Source organism: Colletotrichum fioriniae (genome assembly GCF_027942845.1).
Source record: "Colletotrichum fioriniae strain IMI 355084 chromosome Unknown scaffold_7, whole genome shotgun sequence".
NCBI classification, from domain to species: Eukaryota; Fungi; Ascomycota; class Sordariomycetes; order Glomerellales; family Glomerellaceae; genus Colletotrichum; species Colletotrichum fioriniae.
In genome coordinates, this window is record NW_027076843.1 from 937,048 (window position 1) to 957,351 (window position 20,304).

Below are 20,304 nucleotides of genomic sequence, written 5' to 3' on the forward strand. Positions count from 1 at the left end.
ACCATCCGGTGCATAGCAACTATTCCATTGATCGTTCACATATCCTCTCAAAACTAACCATGACGCCCTCACTTCGGGTCATCCCCAACGTAAGCACTTGCTCCCCCCTCAAGATAGATCCCTCACTCACAAGGCCTATAGGCGGCGTCTCGTGCCGTATCCCTCCTGCGGACAATTCAGGCACATCCGCCCTCATGCCCATGCCATACTAACCCCGGCCATCACCACCACCACAACCCTTTGAACTTCACGCCGAGACCCCTCCGGACGAGCAGCAAACGCGGCTATGCCACCCCCGTAGACAGCCCGCAGAAGGAGTACGCCTTTGAGATGGCCGCCTCCTCCATCCGCTTCGGCCCCGGCTCCACGCAAGAAGTTGGCATGGACTTTGCCAACATGGGCGCCAAGCGCGTAGCCGTCGTCACGGACCCCGTCGTCGACGGCCTCTTCGCCATGCAACAGGTCCGCGAGGCCCTCGACCGCGAGGGCATCAACTACAAGGTCTACAACCAGACCCGCGTAGAGCCCAAGGACAGCAGCATCCGCGAGGCCATTGAATGGGCCCGTCCCTTTGCGCCCGACGCCTTCCTCGCCGTCGGCGGCGGCTCCGTCATCGATACCGCCAAGCTGATGAACCTGTACTCGTGCTACCCCGACGCTCCCTTCCTCGACTTCGTCAACGCGCCCCTCGGCAACGGGCGCCCCGTGGACAAGGCCTTGAAGCCGCTGATCGCCGTGCCCACCACCGCAGGAACCGGCTCTGAGACTACGGGCACCGCCATCTTCGACCTGGTTTCCAAGCGTGCCAAGACGGGCGTCGCTCATCGCAACCTGAAGCCCACTCTCGGAATCTGTGACCCGCTCAACACCCGCACGATGCCCTCGGCCGTGAAAGCCGCCTCCGGGCTTGACGTACTTTGCCACTCCCTAGAATCGTGGACGGCGATCCCCTACCACGAGCGTACGCCCCGGCCCAAGAACCCCATTTTGAGACCCGCGTACCAGGGCGCCAACCCCATCAGCGACGTCTTCTCGTTCCACGCGCTGAGGGCCACGGTGAAGTACCTGCCCCGTGCCGTCAAGAACCCCGACGACTATGAGGCGCAGAGCGAGATGCTGCTCGCCGCGACGCTCGCCGGTGTCGGTTTCGGTAATGCTGGCGTCCATCTCTGCCACGGTATGTTCCTCGAGAGCACGACTTTTCTGAGCGAAGTTCCCCCCACTAATGTGAGATGACACAGGCATGTCATACCCCATCTCGGGCCAGAACCCGGGCTACCAGCACGCGGGATACAAGGTCTCCTACCCCATCATCCCGCACGGCGTTTCCGTGGCCGTCACAGCGCCCGCCGTCTTCCGCTTCACGGGCGCCTCCAACCCGGAGCGTCATCTCCAGGCGGCTGAGGCTTTCGGCGTCGACGTCTCGCGCGTGCGCAAGGAGGACGCCGGAAAGGTCTTGGCCGATGCGCTGACCAAATTCTTGGCGGACCTGGGTGACCAGCCTGCCGGTATCAAGGAGTTGGGCTTCGGAACGGAACATCTGGACGACCTTGTCGAGGGAACGATTCCACAGGCTAGAGTGTTGATGCTGGCGCCTGGGTTGGAGACGGAATTGCAGAAGGAGAGGGAGCAGCTGAGGGGTTTGTTTGAGGCTTCTTTGGTGCACTCATAAAGTCTGGGACTGGTGAACCATATGTACTGGGCAGTGATTGGGGCTTGGATATAATCATGGAAGAAAAGAGATTGAGTAATCCAGGTAGTGAGCAATCACCTTTTGCATTATTCTCCTTTTTTGTCTCTGGGCCGATGTTCTTGGCATCAGTCCCTCATCTGTCTTACATTGAGGTTGATCCTCTTATTTTGCATCCAGCCTTTCCACTCTTCGTACTTTCCATCTTCTGCTGGCCAGTCAGCCAAGTAATCAGGACAGGTACCCTTCATGACCTTGGGTACGCCGTGCCACGCGAAACGCGAGTCCTTGGTCATGTAGATAGCGTCGCCGGAGCGAATGCGGAGGAGGAGGTACTCCTTCCCCGTCGCCCTCGCCTCTTCCGAAATCTTGTCCGGCTCGTTGGGCGCAATCATGAAGAGGCCGTCGCAGCCAAAGCTCAGGCTGACGAGACCCTTGTCCGCCTCCTCGCTGACGTCGCGGTGCATCATCATCGTGTCGCCCGGGGTGTAGAAGTTGACGATGGCGGCCTGGGCCAGGGTCTCGGGGAAGATGGTTTCGAGAAATTTGGCAATGTCTGACGGGAACTGGGGCGGGCGCTCTTCTGGGTAGATGCGGTTTGTCCAGTCGTACTGTCCGCCTAGCGTGACCCAGTGAAGACGACGCTCCATGACCTGCTTGATCGATAGGGGCTTGTGGACGGAAGGGTCCTTGGGGATGAATATGGGCGTTGGCTCGGGCGGGTATGAGAAGAAGGATTCGGCCGATCCGTCTTGGGCCTTTGAATAGGGGAGTTCATAGTGGAGGTGAAGATTGGTTTGATGTGTTGGGACGCTGAGATCTCGGTTGATCATTAGTGAGAGCAGGGTCTTTTGCACTTCTGGAGGAACCAAGTCTGGTACTATGAGGAGGCCTTGAGCGACTTAGTCAGAAAACTTTCCTACGTTTGAAGTTACTTCGATTCGGGAAAGTACCTGGCAGAAGTGGGTGATATAAGATGGGAACTTCTTTGAGTGACAATGTATCGACAGCATGGGGGCCCAAGTGTGAGAAAGCAGCGGCCAGCTGATCAACCGAAATCTTGCCAGCCTGTGAGAATTTCCCAGCCTGTTCTGGAGATCTTGGATCATCCAGAGAATCTCCATTGATGAGTTCTTTTTGGTCTGCTCTGGAGTATCCCTTCCACTGTGCCCGCATCACCTCCGAGGGCTGCTCATGAGCGTCTAGCTCAACAATTTCAGCCGTCATGGTGGAGGGAGTGAATGGGTATCAGATGCGTGTGAGGAACTTGTATCGGTTATGTAAAAGTGAATGAGTGTTATTGAATTTGGCCGTCCATCAACAAAATATTCAGATACGGCAATTTTTTCTCACGTTTCCTCTGTCTTCGCATTGTATGAGAACAATTGGTGACTCTGCGGTACAAAATCAGGAGTGAGCCCGTCCGTGACCCCACCACCAGCAGTGACCTTATCGCTATCCGATAAAGGATAAGCTCGTTATCGGAGGGGGTTCTAAGGTACCTTACACAGTAGGTACGCGGGCAGCCCACCAATAACCAGGGGAGCCCAGGCCACCTACCACCCTCCGCAGACGCGACCCTTCCCTCCAGCGGCCTTGGTTGGGTGAGATCAGATCGCGCCTTGTTTTTCTTCATTGCTAGTAAACAACGACAACGGATTGCAATTTTAGCACCACAAAACATCGCCCAATCCGCCAAACGAAAAACGCCCATCCCGCCTGGGCCTTTTGCGACCGACATCGACGACAACACCCCATGGAGATTCTCTCCTTGTAACGGCCATTCGATCCTCGACTTTTCTGCGGTTTCCCCTCCTACCTTTTTTTCTTGTGGTGCATCTTTGTTGCCCCCCCCTGACGACGACAACGTTCCTCCCTTTGGACTCCCGTCTTTCACTCTCTGCCCCCGGAGAGACCCTCAGCTGTGCCCCTCCACACTTCGAGGTGACCGACCACACAACGAACCTGAGCCCACCCGAACAACAAAGGCCGCTCCGATCGTGACGATTTCCTTCGACATTCTTTGGGCCACCCTGCGATCGGATTCAATCAATTCGCTTGTTTTTTTCTCTGCAAATTGATCTCCCGGATAAATACGTCACACTGCAACCATGGAGAACTACCAGAAGCTCGAGAAGATCGGTGAAGGTAAGCAAGCCCCAGACAACGCCATCCTGAGCAGTCGACCCAGAATAACATGACGCAACACCGGTCGGCTGTCACCTGTCACAAATAAACACTGACTTAACCTCCCTTTTGCAGGTACCTATGGTGTCGTATACAAGGCCCGAGACCTTCTCAATGGCGGTCGTATTGTGGCGCTGAAGAAGATTCGCTTGGAGGCCGAGGACGAGGGCGTCCCCTCCACCGCCATCCGCGAGATCTCCCTCCTCAAGGAGATGCGCGACCCCACCATCGTGCGCCTCTTCAACATTGTCCACGCCGATGGCCACAAGCTCTACCTCGTCTTCGAGTTCCTCGATCTCGACCTCAAGAAGTATATGGAGTCTCTCCCCGTCAACGATGGCGGTCGCGGCAAGGCCCTTCCCGAGGGCAGCTCCGAGTACCTTGGCCGTCTCGGCCTGGGCCAGAACGTCATCCAGAAGTTCATGTGGCAGCTTTGCGACGGCGTTCGCTACTGCCACTCCCACCGCATCCTTCACCGCGATCTCAAGCCCCAGAACCTGTTGATCGATAGAGACGGCAACCTGAAGCTGGCGGATTTCGGTCTTGCGCGCGCCTTCGGTGTTCCTCTGCGCACTTACACCCACGAGGTCGTCACCCTGTGGTACCGTGCCCCGGAGATTCTTCTTGGTGGACGCCAGTACTCCACCGGCGTCGACATGTGGTCCGTTGGCTGCATCTTTGCCGAGATGTGCACCCGCAAGCCTCTCTTCCCTGGCGACTCCGAGATTGATGAGATCTTCAAGATCTTCCGGTATGTATTTCTGTCAAGCAGCCCCTGTTTCACCCTGTACACGTCGCTAAACTCATTCACAGCTCGCTCGGCACGCCGACCGAGGATGTCTGGCCCGGTGTCACCTCTTACCCTGACTTCAAGAGCTCCTTCCCTAAGTGGATCCGCGACGAGTCTCTGCCGCTTTGCACGAACCTTGATGCGGAGGGTCTTGAGCTTCTCGAGATGATGCTGGTGTATGACCCCGCTAGCCGCATCTCGGCCAAGGCCGCCTGCAACCACCCGTACTTTGAGACCTACCCCGACCAGCACTCTGGTCAGACCATCAGAAGCGGCGGCCGCATCAACGGACACTACGGCAACTAGGAATTCCCCGTGGTCCAGCGCGCGGTTCCGATGCAGCATCAGCGCTTCGGCCGCTTCTAATCATATCACTTTTTGGTCCTTGCATTATACCTTCATTACACAAGGGAGAGGGAAAGGGTTTTTTCTTCGGGGGCCGGCCTAGGGCAAACAGCAGACTCTATGATCAGTATCCTATCGGGTTTTCAGGATACTGCGAGAATATGCCTGTCTCCCTTTTGGTCATTGGAGGTTCACCTACACAAAAGCAGACTTTTACCATTCTATCCGCTGAAGGGGGCGGGACCATGGCCAACTATGCATTGGGCCATGTTGGTAAGAGTTAACTGGGGGAATCGTGGGTAACCGGTTCGGCACTTGGCAGTTTGACACGTCTGCGGATGTAAGGATGCGCACACAGTCACACATGATGGGTTGTCAGGGCATTCAGACGTTGCGACAGGAAGAGATGATGTGTACGTCTTGACACTTTGCGTTTGGCTCGGCGGCACATTGCACATCGTGGGACGTAACCATCAATCGGTTGTCCAGTCCATGTGCCACGAGACAACTGGGGGAGGCAGCCTTCCCCCAAGATAACGAGAGAAAGAACAAGCAGAACAAAAACACCATCCCACACGCACACACACACAAAGGAGGAAACTTGACTTCTCTAATTTCTTTTGTCGTAAATTTTAATGTACGGAGTAAGATGATGCATACGGCGGTCGGTTTCGGTAGGGCAGGTTAATGAAACAAAAAAGACACGTTTGGCATTCTGCCTTTTCCCGCTGAAAATCATGTCATAAACAAGAATCAAGGCCTGTCTCGCGTTCTGTGTCGGCTATCTGGGGAAGGGGACCGTCGACTCTTTGAACAAATCGATGCTTCTAGACTTTGCTCGATGAGCTTTTTGGCGTACGAGCTCTCTCGATGATTCTGCGTCGTCTCTTTCCCGTCCTGTAGAGTTCGAACGGCGTCAGACCCTTACTGCATAAGCTCCAGATCTACAGCTCGAAGGTGTGTTGAGACGAAACCCTTCGTGCATGAGAGCCTAGACCCCGTCTGGTGTCAGCTACTGGATTATAGAGGGTGAGAGGAGATCAGCTCATCCGACAATGTAAACTTTTGGCCGGTTGTTTTTTCCAAGTCAACCTAGGGAGATGTAGACATATCCCGCTAGCTGGCTTATTGTATATCCGTACCATCCATTCCTCAGCTTCGATACCCATACGTGGAGCACGCTGGGGTCTAACGGCTTAACTTGTCTGGAAAGATGGATACCCGATTTCCCGCCCCTTTGTTATGTCGAATGATTTTGGGGGAGGTTCGGCGTATGCAGGGCGGTGGAGGAAGAGCGTTCGAGATCGTGTTCTGTGACACGGGGAAGAGGGTGTCTAGACTCCAGCGTGAGATGGAAGTAATTGGAATGTTGTGGCTGTAGAGGCGAAGGGGGAGGGTGGTTCAGCTCTGGGGGAGTTATTGGACACGGCGTTTGATGTTTTTCTTCCCTTTGAATCATGAATCACTGGGGATCACTGAGAAGATGGCTTTGCGGGTTAGCCTTGTCTCGTACGTTTGTCTGAGGTTTTGGGAAGCTGGCGTTGAATGCCAGCGCTTCTTCACCCTCGGGACTTGTCTCGTTAGGAGGAAGCAGAGGAGGCGTAAATGATACCAATATCGACTGGTTTCAACAACACGTGGTCAACTGGGGACCTACCGCGAGAAGCTATATTTTGAGTCTCATGAGAATCGTGTTGCGATGTAGTAAGAAGCCACAATGTTATGGCTGAATAATATCCATCAAGTACATGATCACTCGAGTAGGGATATGGAGCAGGAGTCCCATTCTAATTCCGCACTTATTTCTGGTTTTCAGGTGCCTCCTCGCGGAAAACAATCCGCACAAAATCAAACATCCCTAAGTGAAGCCATCGTGGGCAAAATTCGACCACATCCGGCAGAACGAGAGAATTTTGGACGTTCTTCTGTTTCCAGCCCCCAAGATAGCTCTTCATCAGGAAATCATTCGACTTTCTACGGCACTTGAGGAGCTAAAAGCGTGTGTGCCTGGCCCGAAACACGTGGTAAAAAAAAAGTCGTATCATTCTCTCCAAGTGAGAAGACAGCCCCCCCTTGTGATTCGGGAATCAATGGACCGAACAGGTCCCCGTGTGAATGGGCGAGAGAGAGGGGCTAGGGGGCGTGGGAACTACGTGATGGAAGCCCTATTCAGTTTCGTCTTTAGATACCTCTTTCTTTTCCCTTTAGGTTTCAGAGTGTAGGTAGAGGATAAGAGAGTGATAGAGGTGTGTGCAAAGATGAAATCACCTCGGAGGACATCCCATATGCGGCGAAAGATTTGACAGAATATCGTGAGTGAGGCGCCAGCAAAACTGTTGAGCACGTGGGTAATGAAAATAATCGTCGGTGGACCAAGGGACAGCAAAAACGGTGGCTTGTGATGAATGTCCCACTTCGCCGACCTGAAATTACCCTACTCAATGCTGTTTGTAGAATGAAGAACAAAAAAAGAGGCAAAGAGTTGAGGTTAGGTAGCGTGGGTAGGCAGCCCAGGTATCGTGGTGTTCCTGACTCGATGGACGTAGTGGCTATCCGACGCGCGCGCGGCAGTCGTCGGAGTGGTTGCCTTTCCCGGCGAATTCTTCAACCGGGCGTCCGCGGAGTTTTGCTCTCTCTTATTATTCATCTTTCGTCTATGGGAGGTACGGGGGCGTGTTTTTGTCAACACACACAGAGAGAGAGAGAGAGAGAGAGAGAGAGAGAGAGAGAGAGAGAGGGAGGAGAGGACGTGAACCAAAAGAGGCTAGGTGGGATCCAACGTAGAAGCGCTAGAAGGATCTTCGCGCAGGAACAAACAAACCTAAGACATTGTCATGAAGGAAAGAGAGAGGGGTAAAACACATTCAACAGAATGAACAGAAACATGTTGGAAATGGACAATGAATACCTAGGTAACGGTGTAAGTCTACCCCCATCATCCATCGTTGGTAGACATCACACAATATAGAGTTTCCCACGCCCTCTCAATCGCGCAATCGAAGCACTTTCTCCTCCATCTAGGCGGCAGGCGTAGAAGAGGGGAATAACAGCATCGAAAGATTTGGGCAGGCCGAGCGGCGCGGGAGGGGTGCCACCCGTTCTCTCTCTCTCATCATACATTTTCTTCTAGTCTAGCGGTAGCCCATTCCTACCCGCGCCCTTCCGTATATTGCTTGCCTTCAACTTGACCTTCTAGATAGATCGCCCTACGAAACGGCTTTCCCTTTCCAAGTCAAACCAGCGAGAGTGGGGTGAGGTGGAGAGAGGTGATCTACACTCCGATGCCGAGTGATTGTGTGTGTGTTTGTGTGTGTCTGCGTACGTCCCTTTCACAACCGTGATAAAAAGTGACTGGCTGGAGCAAGCTCCGAACGAGTGTGACGAAAACGCCCCCCCTCCCCCCAAAGAGACGATCGAGGGAGCTAGCTATCAATCTTGACACAAATGCCTTCAAACGGAAGGATGATCATTCCCGTTTCCCGCGCCGCTTCTAGCAATGAACTTCCTTTGCCCTTAGCGCCAGAGAATCAAATCCTCAAGACTTTGACGGTAAGGTAGACAGGCGAGCTAGAATGTCACAAGTGTCACGGAAAACATCCACCTGTTCCTGCCCTATGCCTCCTTAGCCCCCCTCCTCCCAACGACGAAACGGTTTCCTAAGCCGGAGTCTTCTCCGCCCATACCCAAATGACAACAATGGGCAAAAAAAAGAACGCGGGAAGAAAGCACCCCGCTACCTAATTTGACTATCCACCATTGAATATCAGACCAATGATGATCCAAGAGATAAGATTATCCCGAATAGGAAAAGAAGAACAAGTAGAACCAGGAGGAAACATGGCAAATAAAGGGATATTGGCAAATCCGTTCCTTTCGCCAAGACGAAGGAAAGTTGTAAGATATTCCCTGAACCGGCGAACAAACCGCGTGGTATCTTCGCCTACCTGCTTGCCCGACCGTTGCTTTACTAATGTCAGTGACTTCACAAGGCACAAGGCCGACGGGAGGAATGAGGAGGCGTCGGCGCCTTAGAGAGTGGAAAGGAAGAAGATCGTCCCCTTCTCCCATCGGCATCGGCACCTTGCCGTCCGGTCCCCTCCTCCACCCCAGTGGCCCCCTTCCCCTCCCCGCTTTACCCCGCCGAGCGTCTCCTTTTCCCTTTTCTCCCGGCGGCGGGAGGATCCTCCCCGGACGGGACGAACGGGATCCGATCACCCACGCGCGCAGTTACTAAAACCGATGAAGGAGATAAACCTCCTATTGAGTAACGTATCTGGTGATTTGATAACGATGATAGATCGACGAATGGCCGAGATGTAAGCGAGGACCAAGACGAAAAAAGGGTTTCCGCGTATTCTGAAAAACAAGTAGATACAATGAAGTAACCATATCCCTCAAGGCATTAGAATACTAGACTTAATTAATGGGGAACAAAGCTTGCTTCCCTTCGTAGTGATAGAGTACCGGTATTGCCAAAACAAAACACAAATCAGGACCACAAAATTCTGCATACGTTGCTTACCTTGCAACGATGCCCAAGCTATCGTACAAAAGCAGAGAAACAGTGAGGGAGAAGCTTTCTCACTAAGAAGACGTACGCGTAAGGCGGGAAGTCTGTGAAGCGGGAACAAGCACTACAGGATGATAAACGACGACGACGACAACGACGGCGGCGAACTGGTAGGTGGCACACATATTCACAAGGGCAAAGACGGAGGGCTAGCCCCCCCAGAAACAGAACCCATCACTGCCCCGAAAAGGGGATGTCTCAAATGTCGTGACCATTTCCCCATCGCCGCGCCGCCAGCGCCGCCCCGGGGCTACATCTTTCCGTGTATCCGGGGTGAGCTGGACCTGTGTAATGGTGTGTGTGACCATGCCGAAGGAGTGGGCGTGTATGGTGACCTAGATTGCCTGAGAAAGGTAGGTAACCGCAGGCAGCCTCCCTTGGAGGGAGCTGCCCACAACGCTCAAGTCTCGAAACGACGAAAATCCCTACGGACCGAGACCTTCGCGCGGGATAGAAAGGCGAACCAACGCCTTCGAACGTATGCAGTCTAGCCTCTCTGGTAAAACCACCACAAAAAACCAGGAACCGCGGTAAAACGGGTGAAAAAGATCCGTGTCCGTGTTTACCTTACTACACCTATCCTCATCTGCCGCCATCACGTAAAGTCAACAACTCCATGCCATTTCCGGCGATTGTTCCCCTCACGAAATGTGTAAAGGTAGAAAAGAATAGGCATGGACGGAGGGGAAAAAAAGGGGTTTATCTCTTATGGGTCTGGTGCCGAACAAAAAAGAAACAAAACAAACAACGGGTAAATCGGTTCAGATGGTTGATCCCTTTGCACAGTCAGTCGAGTAAGCAAATAGAGCAACAGATAGGCTAAAGTAGGCTTTCCATCCGTCATGGGAACTTTTGTAGAATACGAGTCGGCAGTAGAAAAAAGTCTCGAAGGGGGACAAACCAAGGTCAAGGGTCCGGAGTTAATACGTGAAATCCGCAAGGAGAAAGGACTGCGGTAGTCAGTTTCGTCCCTCTACGTAAGCTCTGGTGACAACGCTGAAGAGGAGTAAACGAAAGAAGGAGACTGCAGTCGGTAAGTGAGTGAGTGAGTGTGCCACATCACACACCGTCACACGTCATTCTACGACAAGGGGCGACGACGAAACATCACCAACCTCAGACCAAACCAGACCTGGCCGAACACCACCTACCGACAGCCGGAACGAAACCAAACCAACGTTTCCAGCTTTATCTCGATTCCCGGGCTTGCGGTCCAGCTGCTGCTTGCTGCTTAAACTCATACCCGATCCCCGGATTTCGTACCCGGAAATCTTATTCATAGTGGTAAGACAGGCCCGGCGACTGTTTCTTACGTGCGAAACTATGATGATCCCAAGAAACAGGTTTAAACGGGGGGTAATTGGGGGATAGGTTTTGGGGGAGGCAAAAACCCGGGAACCTGGAAAGTGTTCCAGCACAGCCTCGGTGGGCGAGACCTCCGTACCTAGACGATTTCGTGAAAAGTCTACCTGAAGAGAGTTTCTCGAAGCTCCAGTGACCATACCTAGAAGGGACAAGATGAGAGACACTTTGTTACCTATCCCCCCGATGGGCTTGAGATTCCACGAAAAGATCACCACGACGAAGTGAGAGGCTTCCCGACGGGCGTCTGCTATTGTATCTGTGCCTGGCGTTCTGCTTGCCCGGGCAGAAAAGACTTGCGTTCAAAAGGGCAATAGATGAACAAAATCGGCATATCAATGCCTTTCCAGCACCAAGCCAAAGTCTTGTAGCAGACTCTTGGGCGTATCTTTACGAAATCGCGTGGAGTGCGTGCGGATGGGGCCGTTTCTGGCCCCGAGGCCCCCGATTGTTTCCCGCGCCGGACTTGAGGGGAAAAGCAAAGGCTGCGAGCGGACGTGTGCCTGAGAAAAGTGACGGTGTGGCCAGTAGAAAGACGCTAGAAGGCAACGAAGAAGTTTTCCGCACGTCACCGGCGATGCCGCAAACGGAAGGCTTTCGACCGGGGACCTGGGAACGAGAGGGAAACACACGGTGCGCGCGGGGCGAGTCCAAGGCGCCGCAAGGCTTGAGGCTACTCGATGTTCCCACATGGAGGGCGTGCGAAATCCAGCGAGAAGCAAAACGCAAACAGACAGTTGCTGGTCCCAAGGACGTGGTGCGTGTCTCGGGGACCTGAAGCTTGCGGCAGCACGATGGGAGGCACTACACCTTTGGCGGCCAGGGAGCTGATGGAAACCGGCGGGAAGTGTGCCTCCAGTGTCCTGCGACGGGGAGGATCGAGGCACTTTGTGGAGGCTGTGCCCGTTAGGTTTCTGGTTGTCGATGAAGCAGGAGGCTGCCATGTGCGCTGGCTGAACATGTCTCGCCGGATGCGGGTTGAAGTTCGTTGATGGATAAGGGCTGGAATAGAAAGCTCTTTTGTTGACCAGCGGGGATGCCTACCATAGTGGACCCCGACGACGATGATGTGTTCTGCTTCTGCTGAAGGCCATCACCCCGACAGTAAACACCAGGGCTGGATCATGTCTCGGTCCGCGCAAACAGCTGTGAACGCCTTCATCCAGTCTGTCGGGTCCAGAAAGTGAATGACGAAGAGGACTCTGCGAAGCGTTAGTGGGCAAAACTTGAGTTCCTAAAGCGGGTATGCGATAGAGTTGAATCAAGGTGTGCTGCTTTCGGGGAATTGTTGTTGTCGTCCTTGATTGTTATCTTAGGTGCTTAGCTAGCGGATAACCTTGCAGCAGTAGGATTCTGGGGTCGGTAGGGTGACTGCGGCTGCGGGGCCAATGGCCTTGCGAGTGGGTGCATGAGGATGGCAGCGGCTGCGCAGATTGCCGTGGCTATTTCCATCGGCCAAAGTCTGTGCGGCGTCTATTCGAGGCATGCCGCCCGGGCAGGCCAATGAGACGTCAACGGGCGCTTGTGGGGGAGGGAGAGAGCGAGAGCCTCCCGGAAGACATGGGATGAAGTGCATGTTCGGATGACTGATGCGTGGGCGCTAGTCAAGGTCCTGCAGCTCAGCGATGGAACGAGAATTGAGGCTCAGAGGACGAGGACGCGCTTCCTGAAACGCGGCGGTTGGGGGCTGATTCGAGGCGACGGCCAGCGGTTCGTCGCCTGTCTTACTCTTTGCTTGAAGTGTAGTGTAGAGACCATCTTGGTTTGGCTGCCGTCATTGGTTCCCATGAGCGGGCGTCTTCTACAGCTGGCGTTTGAAAAATAAGGCATTGAGCTAAGAAGAGGGATAAGCCGCCTGCAGTCTTTTGGCGCCCGGCACCAAAGCCATCAATTACATCTGTTCAAACCTCGGACAGCAATCCTTTCAGACCTATATGTGCGACAGTAGGAAGCGCAATCAGATAAACATGGGGGTGTCAATGTAGAGGCAGAGCCGCTGGAGTGTCAGTGAACAGCATCATTCTCTTAAGAGAGCAAAAAAGGCAAGCCTCAGTTTTGGGGGTTAGAATGTTTGCTTCCTTGTTGTGTTTCCTGGCGTTTCTTGGGCGGACCGGCGTTGAGCTTGAATTGCCGTCCACAACAGGAAAGGTCATTCGGCGACGTGCCGACGAGGCGTCACGGAAGACACCGCATGGTTGGCGTTTTGGAGTCGACGTAGATTTTACGTATTGTTCATCGTGGTGCGGCAAAATTTGCCCGCTTCCACGCCGCGACCGAGACATCAAAGGATCGAGGTGACCGGACGGCGCCACGCCCCGGTAAGCGGACGCCGCTGGTAGATGACCACTGGCTTACACATGAGAACTTCCTTACAGAGTCCTCGTAGAAGTCTTGCAGTGTTCATTCTGTTGAGTCTCGGCGGAGTGGCATTTCGTACGAAGGGTGGCTTGGCAGCCTTCATGCCTGCGTTTTCCTGCCAATGCTATGGGCATGGGTTCTTGAATATGAGTGACGTTGGCTTTTCTGCACCGCCATGGCGTTGTCAAAGTCCCGATTAATTCTTCTTCCTTTTTTTGCAGCGGAGACAATTTGCAGTGTGACGCTGGCCGTGTCAATATGGCCTTCAAAGCCACCAAAAAAGGACACAAATGACTAACCACCAGAGCCACGTTCGGATCCGGGAAGTGGCGGCTCGGGTGGGACGGGAGGAGAGAATGAATAATCGTCGCGGGGAGGCGGAGGCCCGAAGTGTGGCTGGTACCGTAGTAGTGTACGTTCGCCGTCGCTGTCGCGTCCTCTGGCGCTGCGACTGCGACTGCGATTTGCGAGGGGTCTAGGGCCGAGAGCGACCTGGTGTGGAAGAGCGCGGCAGGCCAGGCCTGTAGCCAACAGGAGCAAGGGGGCCCGACGCAGGCACGGCAGGGCAGCCAAATCCCTGAAGAGGGTGATCGGAAGAGTCGTCGATCAACTGACTAAAGAGCCGAGGCCGGCGATCAGCGATGGGATGACAGATTGAGAGCAGCGCACGCACCACACCTTGGAATCCCTGCTGAACGAATGGGAACGCGCGACCATCCCAGCGTGACAGGGGAAGGGATTCCAAAGGGGGGGGGCGTGAACGTTGATGTGTTGAAAGGCAAGCCGCAACTGTGGCTCAAAATGGGAGAGAGACCGCCCTATGCGGGGTACAGATTCAGCGAATGCCTGACTTCCATCACCCCATGCCACGGTCCCAAGTCCATACGGAGCATGCCCACGCATGGGCATGCCTCCCATCAGCTGGCACAAGCCGAACGGTGCAGGGGACAAGACACCATAACTGGTTCATCGCTTCAGTGGGAGCATGAATTCGCACATCACGAACATCTCCGTGTGGCGGAGACTGCCGATGTTTATTGTGTCAGGCGAACAGGTGTCTTTTAGATGCATTTTGTCTGAGCCGCACTGGATCACGACGCTGTGGCCGAAGACGTTGTCGTATTAGACCCAACAGGCCGGAAAGAAATCGATTTTCGTCAAAAGGTAGGCCTCCCGGCCAGCTGGTCGTGGGCAGGTTCTGAATTTCAGCCACAATTTGTCTCGGGACATAGCCACCTCGTATGGCCTGGGCTTTGAGGCGCGATTGGCGAACTCGTACTGCAGTGTGGTGTTCTGTTCCAAGGCCACACCGCCAATCACGGCTCTCGTGTGGCATGGTACCGGAGTGGTCTCCGACACACCAGGACCGAAGCGGCAAGGCCTTCCGGCGAATGTGGGCCCCGGGTTTGAGGAGGTGGGAGATGGAGCTCGGGAGTCGTTGAGGGGAGGGAGAAGGGAGGCGGTGAGGAATTCGGTCGGGTGCCGAGACGGTCTAGACGGAGGGACGGCCGGCGGACGCTGCATTTCTGCAATGGCTGGACGAGGTTGGGTCTCTGCGTTGGCTCAGCATGCGACGTGGACCAACTCGACCGAATGAATTGGTGATGCCACAGCGAATGAGCATATCCGGGCGGTGATGATGGGTTGATTCTGCTCCCCCTCTTCCAAGTTCCTTCCGTGTTGCTTGTAATGCTTGTAAGCAGGGTACCTGGCTGCATTACTGCATCAACTTTCCGGTGTCAGATACAGTCAAATCGACTCCTCTGCCATTGACCGCCCCCCTGAGAAATGGGGTTTAGCTGGACAGCCGATGAGGTACTTGCATGCTTGCGCAACCACTTCCCCAGGGCTAGACTTGAAAGCCGTGGTCCATCCCCCGCTGCCTTACAAGCAAAAGAGGGTGCAGATCTGTCGCGCCTTTCAGGGGAAACTCCAGGTGGGCTGCAATAGAGGTTAGGCTGTTGCAGAATTTCAAGCATACCATCTTGCAAGCACCCAGCGCCTTGATGCATGGTGGCTGTCGTTAGTACCCTCCTGCCCGAGATAAGAGGGGCATCATATTACCCGTCAGTTAAACAGATAAAGCCGCAATAGGTAACGTAGGGATCGAGTACTAGTAAGCGGCTGGGTGTCTTGATATGGGCTACGATGAGGGGGAAAGCAACATAAATTGGGCCCGACCAAGACGCCTGACACATTTGGCAAGTCGCTCGGTGGCCCGCGGGTCATGGCGAAGCCACCGTCGCAGGAGGCCATTTCGAAAAGACGCTTGGCGCGAAGCTATCGACGCCGACCGTAGGGCTCGAGCATGTGGTTGTCGACGGTGCCTCTGGCCGCTTGTCAGCTGCCATCCGGTCTCTGTCCTTGTCTCTGCAACGAGGGGTCCGGGCTTGTTCGTACGAGACTCTGCAGGCAATTTGTTGGCTCACGATGGAGCCAGAAGGACCACACTTTGTTGGGGGCCTTTTGATCATAATGTGTGACTGTGAGTGCTTGCTTGCGCTAGGCTGTCAGCTTCCTCACCCCTCCGCATTCTCGACCCTCACCCTGCGTCTCGCCGTCGGTCCAATGACCCGAGAAAGCCAGAATGTAATGGAGAAGATAGGGGGGCCGTTGCAGTGATCCCAAACGCGACTTGGACACGTAAAGCCGGAGGGGAGTGCATTCGATTGGGAATGAAAAGGCATACACATGAAACCGTAACGTGGGGAACGATCTACTTCAGGGGACGGGAGTAGCGATTAGTGCGTGAGCACGTACTACGTACAGTATTGGCAGCAGGGGGCATTTCTTTCCAGTCAGGTCGAAAACGAGCTCGTTCCCTGCCACAGCATGGCTACACCCTCTTGTCAATTGCGGGAAGGGAGCGATCAGTCATGCGAACCCGAAACTTTTGACTTTTTGACGGGTGGCAGGATTGCGCCTGTAGGCTGTTGGTAGCATTGAGACAGAGTCCGTGTCCTGCGTGTTGCCGGAGATCATCTCCAGCGTAGGGCAGGGTAACCGGTTATGGGAAAGGCATGAGGCCCAAATCTCGACGTTTGCCTGTGATTGATTGACGGTAAGGGTTGATTGGCCTGGACGTTTAACTGACTGTTGAGCTCGGGGCTAGGATTGCAGCGAGGGCTTTGTGCCTGGTCGAGGATTGGATGAGATTCCCGCCTTGTGGAGGAACTCCGTGTACTCGGAAACTCTGTTTGGAATTTCAGTGGGAGGTGAGCAGGTGAAGCCACACGATTAACGGCTCCTTCTCCTCTTTCAGGCAAGCCAAGGTGCGCCAGGAAATCCAAGTATCTTGTTGATACCCCGAAAGTCCGACAAAGGAGCAAACCCTCCCATCCAGAACGTGAGGTTCTCAGGTTCGTGGGGTTGGGAGACATTTCCTGGCTGGACTGGGCTGAAGGTAGCCTAAGCCTATGAAGTTAACAGGGAGCCACTGCTGAGCATGCCAGCAGGCCGCTAGAGTGTAAAACGATTGACCGTGGTTGGCTGACGGCCCTTGTGTTCCGCTAGCTGACGGTTAAGCTGGTGGCAGGATGCAAAACCATTAGGAAATGTCTCAGAGGTTGAAAAAGAGGGCGCCGTGTGTGTGTCGTTTCATGAGCAGCACCAGACGCTTGCCCCGTTGCGGTCTTCTTTTGCTGTTGAGCTGTTGATGCAAAATGGGAAACAACAGTCGTGTTGATTTCGAAACCAAGGAATCGCCTAGGCGGGATTGGCTATGCCGTGCCGCAACTTGCGGGCGTGGTCTCACTTTGTTCAGACTGTTCAGGCTTTTGCCAGCGCGGGCGTTGGTCTTTGGAGCAAATCTGTGGATGCCAAAGCTGAAGGCGTTCATCGTCGTCCGTGTGGACTTTTCCTTGAAGATGGGCGGCATCATGTAGGCCGTAATGCACACCAAAGCAGTACTGTACTGGTTGCAGAACAGCTGGCTGTGGCTTTGTTTGATGAACTCTCCACCCACGAGTAAACAATCGAGTGTACAGGAAGAAACTCAAGATCCTTGAAGGGCATATGTGTGTTGATCCCTTCTGATGCGGTGACAAGATTGGCAAAGGCGAACATGATTGCAGGCGAATACCTAGCAGAGGCGTCTCCAAAACAAAGCAGCATAGCCAAGCCTGGACAGCAGCCCAACAGCGGTACACTGTAACACTGCAGAGCGGTAGGGGAGGCGGGATGAGTCACGGAGGCGTAGGGTAAGCTTGTTTCCAGAGCCTAAAATTCCAAACAGAGGCCGAGAAGCAGTGCGGCGGCGGCGAATCGGCGCCAGGTTAAGAGAGATCGGTCGCGACGCGGGCCGGTTCTCATCGGTCGGGAACTACACGGCGCGGCGTACTAACACTTGATAGACGTGGTCGATATCGTTTTGTTGTTCAGGTAAGGCGAGGGAAGGCCCGTCGATACGCTGTTTCAGAGAAGGGGGCCGAAAATAAAGAATAGCGGAGATTACAGATAGACGCCCAGTAGTTCGAGCTGGACGAGTTGAAGGATCGTCAGTCGTCCAGACGGAAGTGAGTTCGAGTTCTCCGGAGGGCGTCGTTTCTTGGCCATGTTCAGGAATCGATTGGTAGAGATGGCCGGAGAAAGCTGCCCATCGCTTGTTTCATCTGCGTACTCGAGGTAGGACGCGGCCACCAATGAGCCGCGCGCATCGGTCGTGTCAATTTCAGGTCTTTGGAGTACAGTAGTACTTGACAGTATGCGCAGACCCAGCTGCAGCAGTCCTTGTTAGTGACAGCGGAAAGCAAGCTGACGTGCGTTGGAAGTACCTTGGCTCGCGTGCCCGAGTCTAGGTATTCTGCTGTGCTTTGCTGCAAGGTAGTGTGCGTATTCGTAGTTGATTCTTTTTTGGTGGTGAGCTGGCGGCTGAGGATTCGTTCATTTGATCCAGTCACATTTCATCTCTGGCTCCCACCGTCAGTGTCAGGCAAGGGCTGCAAGAAGAGGCAAGAGGCAAGGGAGGGCGACTTCAGATGAAGGTGCTGGTACGTATCCGTATCGTACTTGCTCCATCCGCCTCACGGCAGCCAATGAGGGTGTTCAACTTGCATGAGGTGCAGGCGCCAGCTCACTTGACTGACAGATGAAGAAGCAGCGAATGGCTGGGGGTGGGTCTGCCTACGTGCCTCCCTTTCCTTCTTCTCCTCCCATTCGTAAGGTTCCTACAAGGTGCACTTTCCTCGAGCCCAGAGGTGTACTTCTCAAGTGGAGCAGGATTAGGCAAGCACCAAGGTACCTTCCTCCAGATCATCTTACTGGCGAGTCGCCGCTGGCTTTCGTACGTGCGCATGTTTTGCTGCAGTCTCTCGTCTGGGGCTCTGGGTGGACACGAAAAGCTGCTGCTTCTTGTTTTGGGAGACATGGGCCCTTGCTTGTGGGATCGTGTCTTGGTGTTTCTGCAACCACTGGCTGAAATGGCATCGCTTCTGGTGTGCAGCGGCACTGGGGTGAGAGGTGGGAGGGGCCTTGAAGTTTTGAATCGAGCTGTAATGGCCAGTCAACGGGCTTCGTGAGACACTCCCAAATGAAGGTCGGCCTATTACACTGTGGTTCACGGCTCGGTTGTTGTCGTTCTTGTTCGTCGCCGCCGTCAAGGACCGGCGGATCCAGTCCTGCATCGTGCTCCCGTCCGTAACCTGGCCCAGCGTTGCGCGTGTACCTTGATTTGGGCCGTGTTCTTGGTCATGGTCTTGATGACTGGTCTCAATCTTACTTTTGGGTCTTGGGATTTGGGCCTGCAAAAGTAAATATATCGTTCTCATCCCTCATCTCGGCGCCTCTAGCAGCACTATATTTCATCCCTGTGTCCTCCTCCCTCAAGAGTCTTGAATCTTGAGTCTTGATCTGCTCGGACGTGATTCTCCTTTTCTTTCCTTCCAAATCAACTTGCATCATCATCACCGGCATTCGAGGGCTGTTATATTGAATACAACAGTTTGTCATTAGCCCTCTCCGCATCCAATAGCACCACCGCCGGGCTTCACCACCATCCATCAACCAGCGAAAGCAGGGAGACGGAGCAGAGACAGCACCGACTCGGAGGTACTCCGGAAGCTACCGATCTACCAACGCAGAACGCGTCTCTTTCCCCGATTTCATCTTCATCAACAGCCGGCCTGGTTAATACGAATCGGATCGCTTCAATACTTGTTTTTTCCTCCAGTTGCCGGGCTTATTGTTTACCATTCTATTTACTTTCCTCGGATTTCTTGTTTACTTTCAAATATCGAACCCCTCCGTTGCTGGTCATCGCGTCTCCGAGAGGTACATCCCCAAGTTGCTCATCGCTCCTCCCCCCTCGGGCCCCGCCAACGACTTTCCCATTCCAGTGGTTCTGTCGCCCCACAGCTGCCAGTAGCGCCTTCCAACTGTGCACCACCACCGAATACACACACACACACACACAGACCAAGCAAGCGTCGCTCCTGCCCGCCCGCGCGCTCTCATCCCATCACCTCGCCGCCAGCGCCTTTCCGTCTGCCGACTTGCCAAGGCTTTCCTCCAGAGAATACCAATCTTGATCCCTTTGGTCACATCCACCATCCGCCGTCTCCATCATCAAGAGATTTGGAACTGGAACTGGAACTGGAACCGATACTCCTTATTGGATCTATTGAATCTTCCTTGGATCGTCACTTTCCGTCTCGTCCCTGTCGTCGTCGTCAGATATTTCGCCCACACGAGTCTGAATTAAAAGGCAGACACCAGCCTGCATTCTTTCAGCCATCAACCCAACCACCAGTCGTCAAGCAATCAATCACTCACACTCTCTTCACCACCGACACTTTTGATCCTCGTGTTCAATTCCGCCTTCGATTCTGCCCGAAAGCCTCGAACCCTTGGACAAGCACCTGCTGCATACTGCATCATAGCGTGTGTGGTCCCCAATCAATCTCATCCACCCAATCCAGTCGACCCCAACTGCCCGACTTGGACGTCCCCTGCTTGCGGCTTTCCATTCGCAGAAAGACAACCTGCACCGCCTCGCACCCAACTGCC

The 20,304-nt window shown here is 54.2% G+C and overlaps 3 protein-coding genes across 3 annotated transcripts; 2 read left to right on the top strand and 1 right to left on the bottom strand.

Annotated features, from left to right (window-relative positions):
* Window positions 1–59: 59 nt before the first annotated feature.
* Window positions 60–1,672, top strand: N0V96_006438 (uncharacterized protein; the record flags this gene model as incomplete). The annotated part of the gene is made up of 3 exons (XM_053190705.2): window positions 60–89; window positions 142–1,177; window positions 1,242–1,672. 3 exons carry the CDS (start codon window positions 60–62, stop codon window positions 1,670–1,672), a joined length of 1,497 nt encoding a protein of 498 aa, XP_053051623.2.
* Window positions 1,673–1,818: 146 nt separating this feature from the next.
* N0V96_006439 (uncharacterized protein) lies at window positions 1,819–2,917 on the bottom strand (the record flags this gene model as incomplete). The annotated part of the gene is made up of 2 exons (XM_065757717.1): window positions 1,819–2,582; window positions 2,644–2,917. The coding sequence occupies 2 exons, from the start codon at window positions 2,915–2,917 to the stop codon at window positions 1,819–1,821; spliced, it is 1,038 nt and encodes a 345-aa protein (XP_065613634.1).
* An 884-nt stretch (window positions 2,918–3,801) lies between these two features.
* Window positions 3,802–4,973, top strand: CDC28 (Cyclin-dependent kinase catalytic subunit; the record flags this gene model as incomplete). Its single annotated transcript, XM_053190703.1, has 3 exons — window positions 3,802–3,838; window positions 3,953–4,628; window positions 4,691–4,973. The coding sequence occupies 3 exons, from the start codon at window positions 3,802–3,804 to the stop codon at window positions 4,971–4,973; spliced, it is 996 nt and encodes a 331-aa protein (XP_053051621.1).
* Between the last annotated feature and the right edge of the window lie 15,331 nt (window positions 4,974–20,304).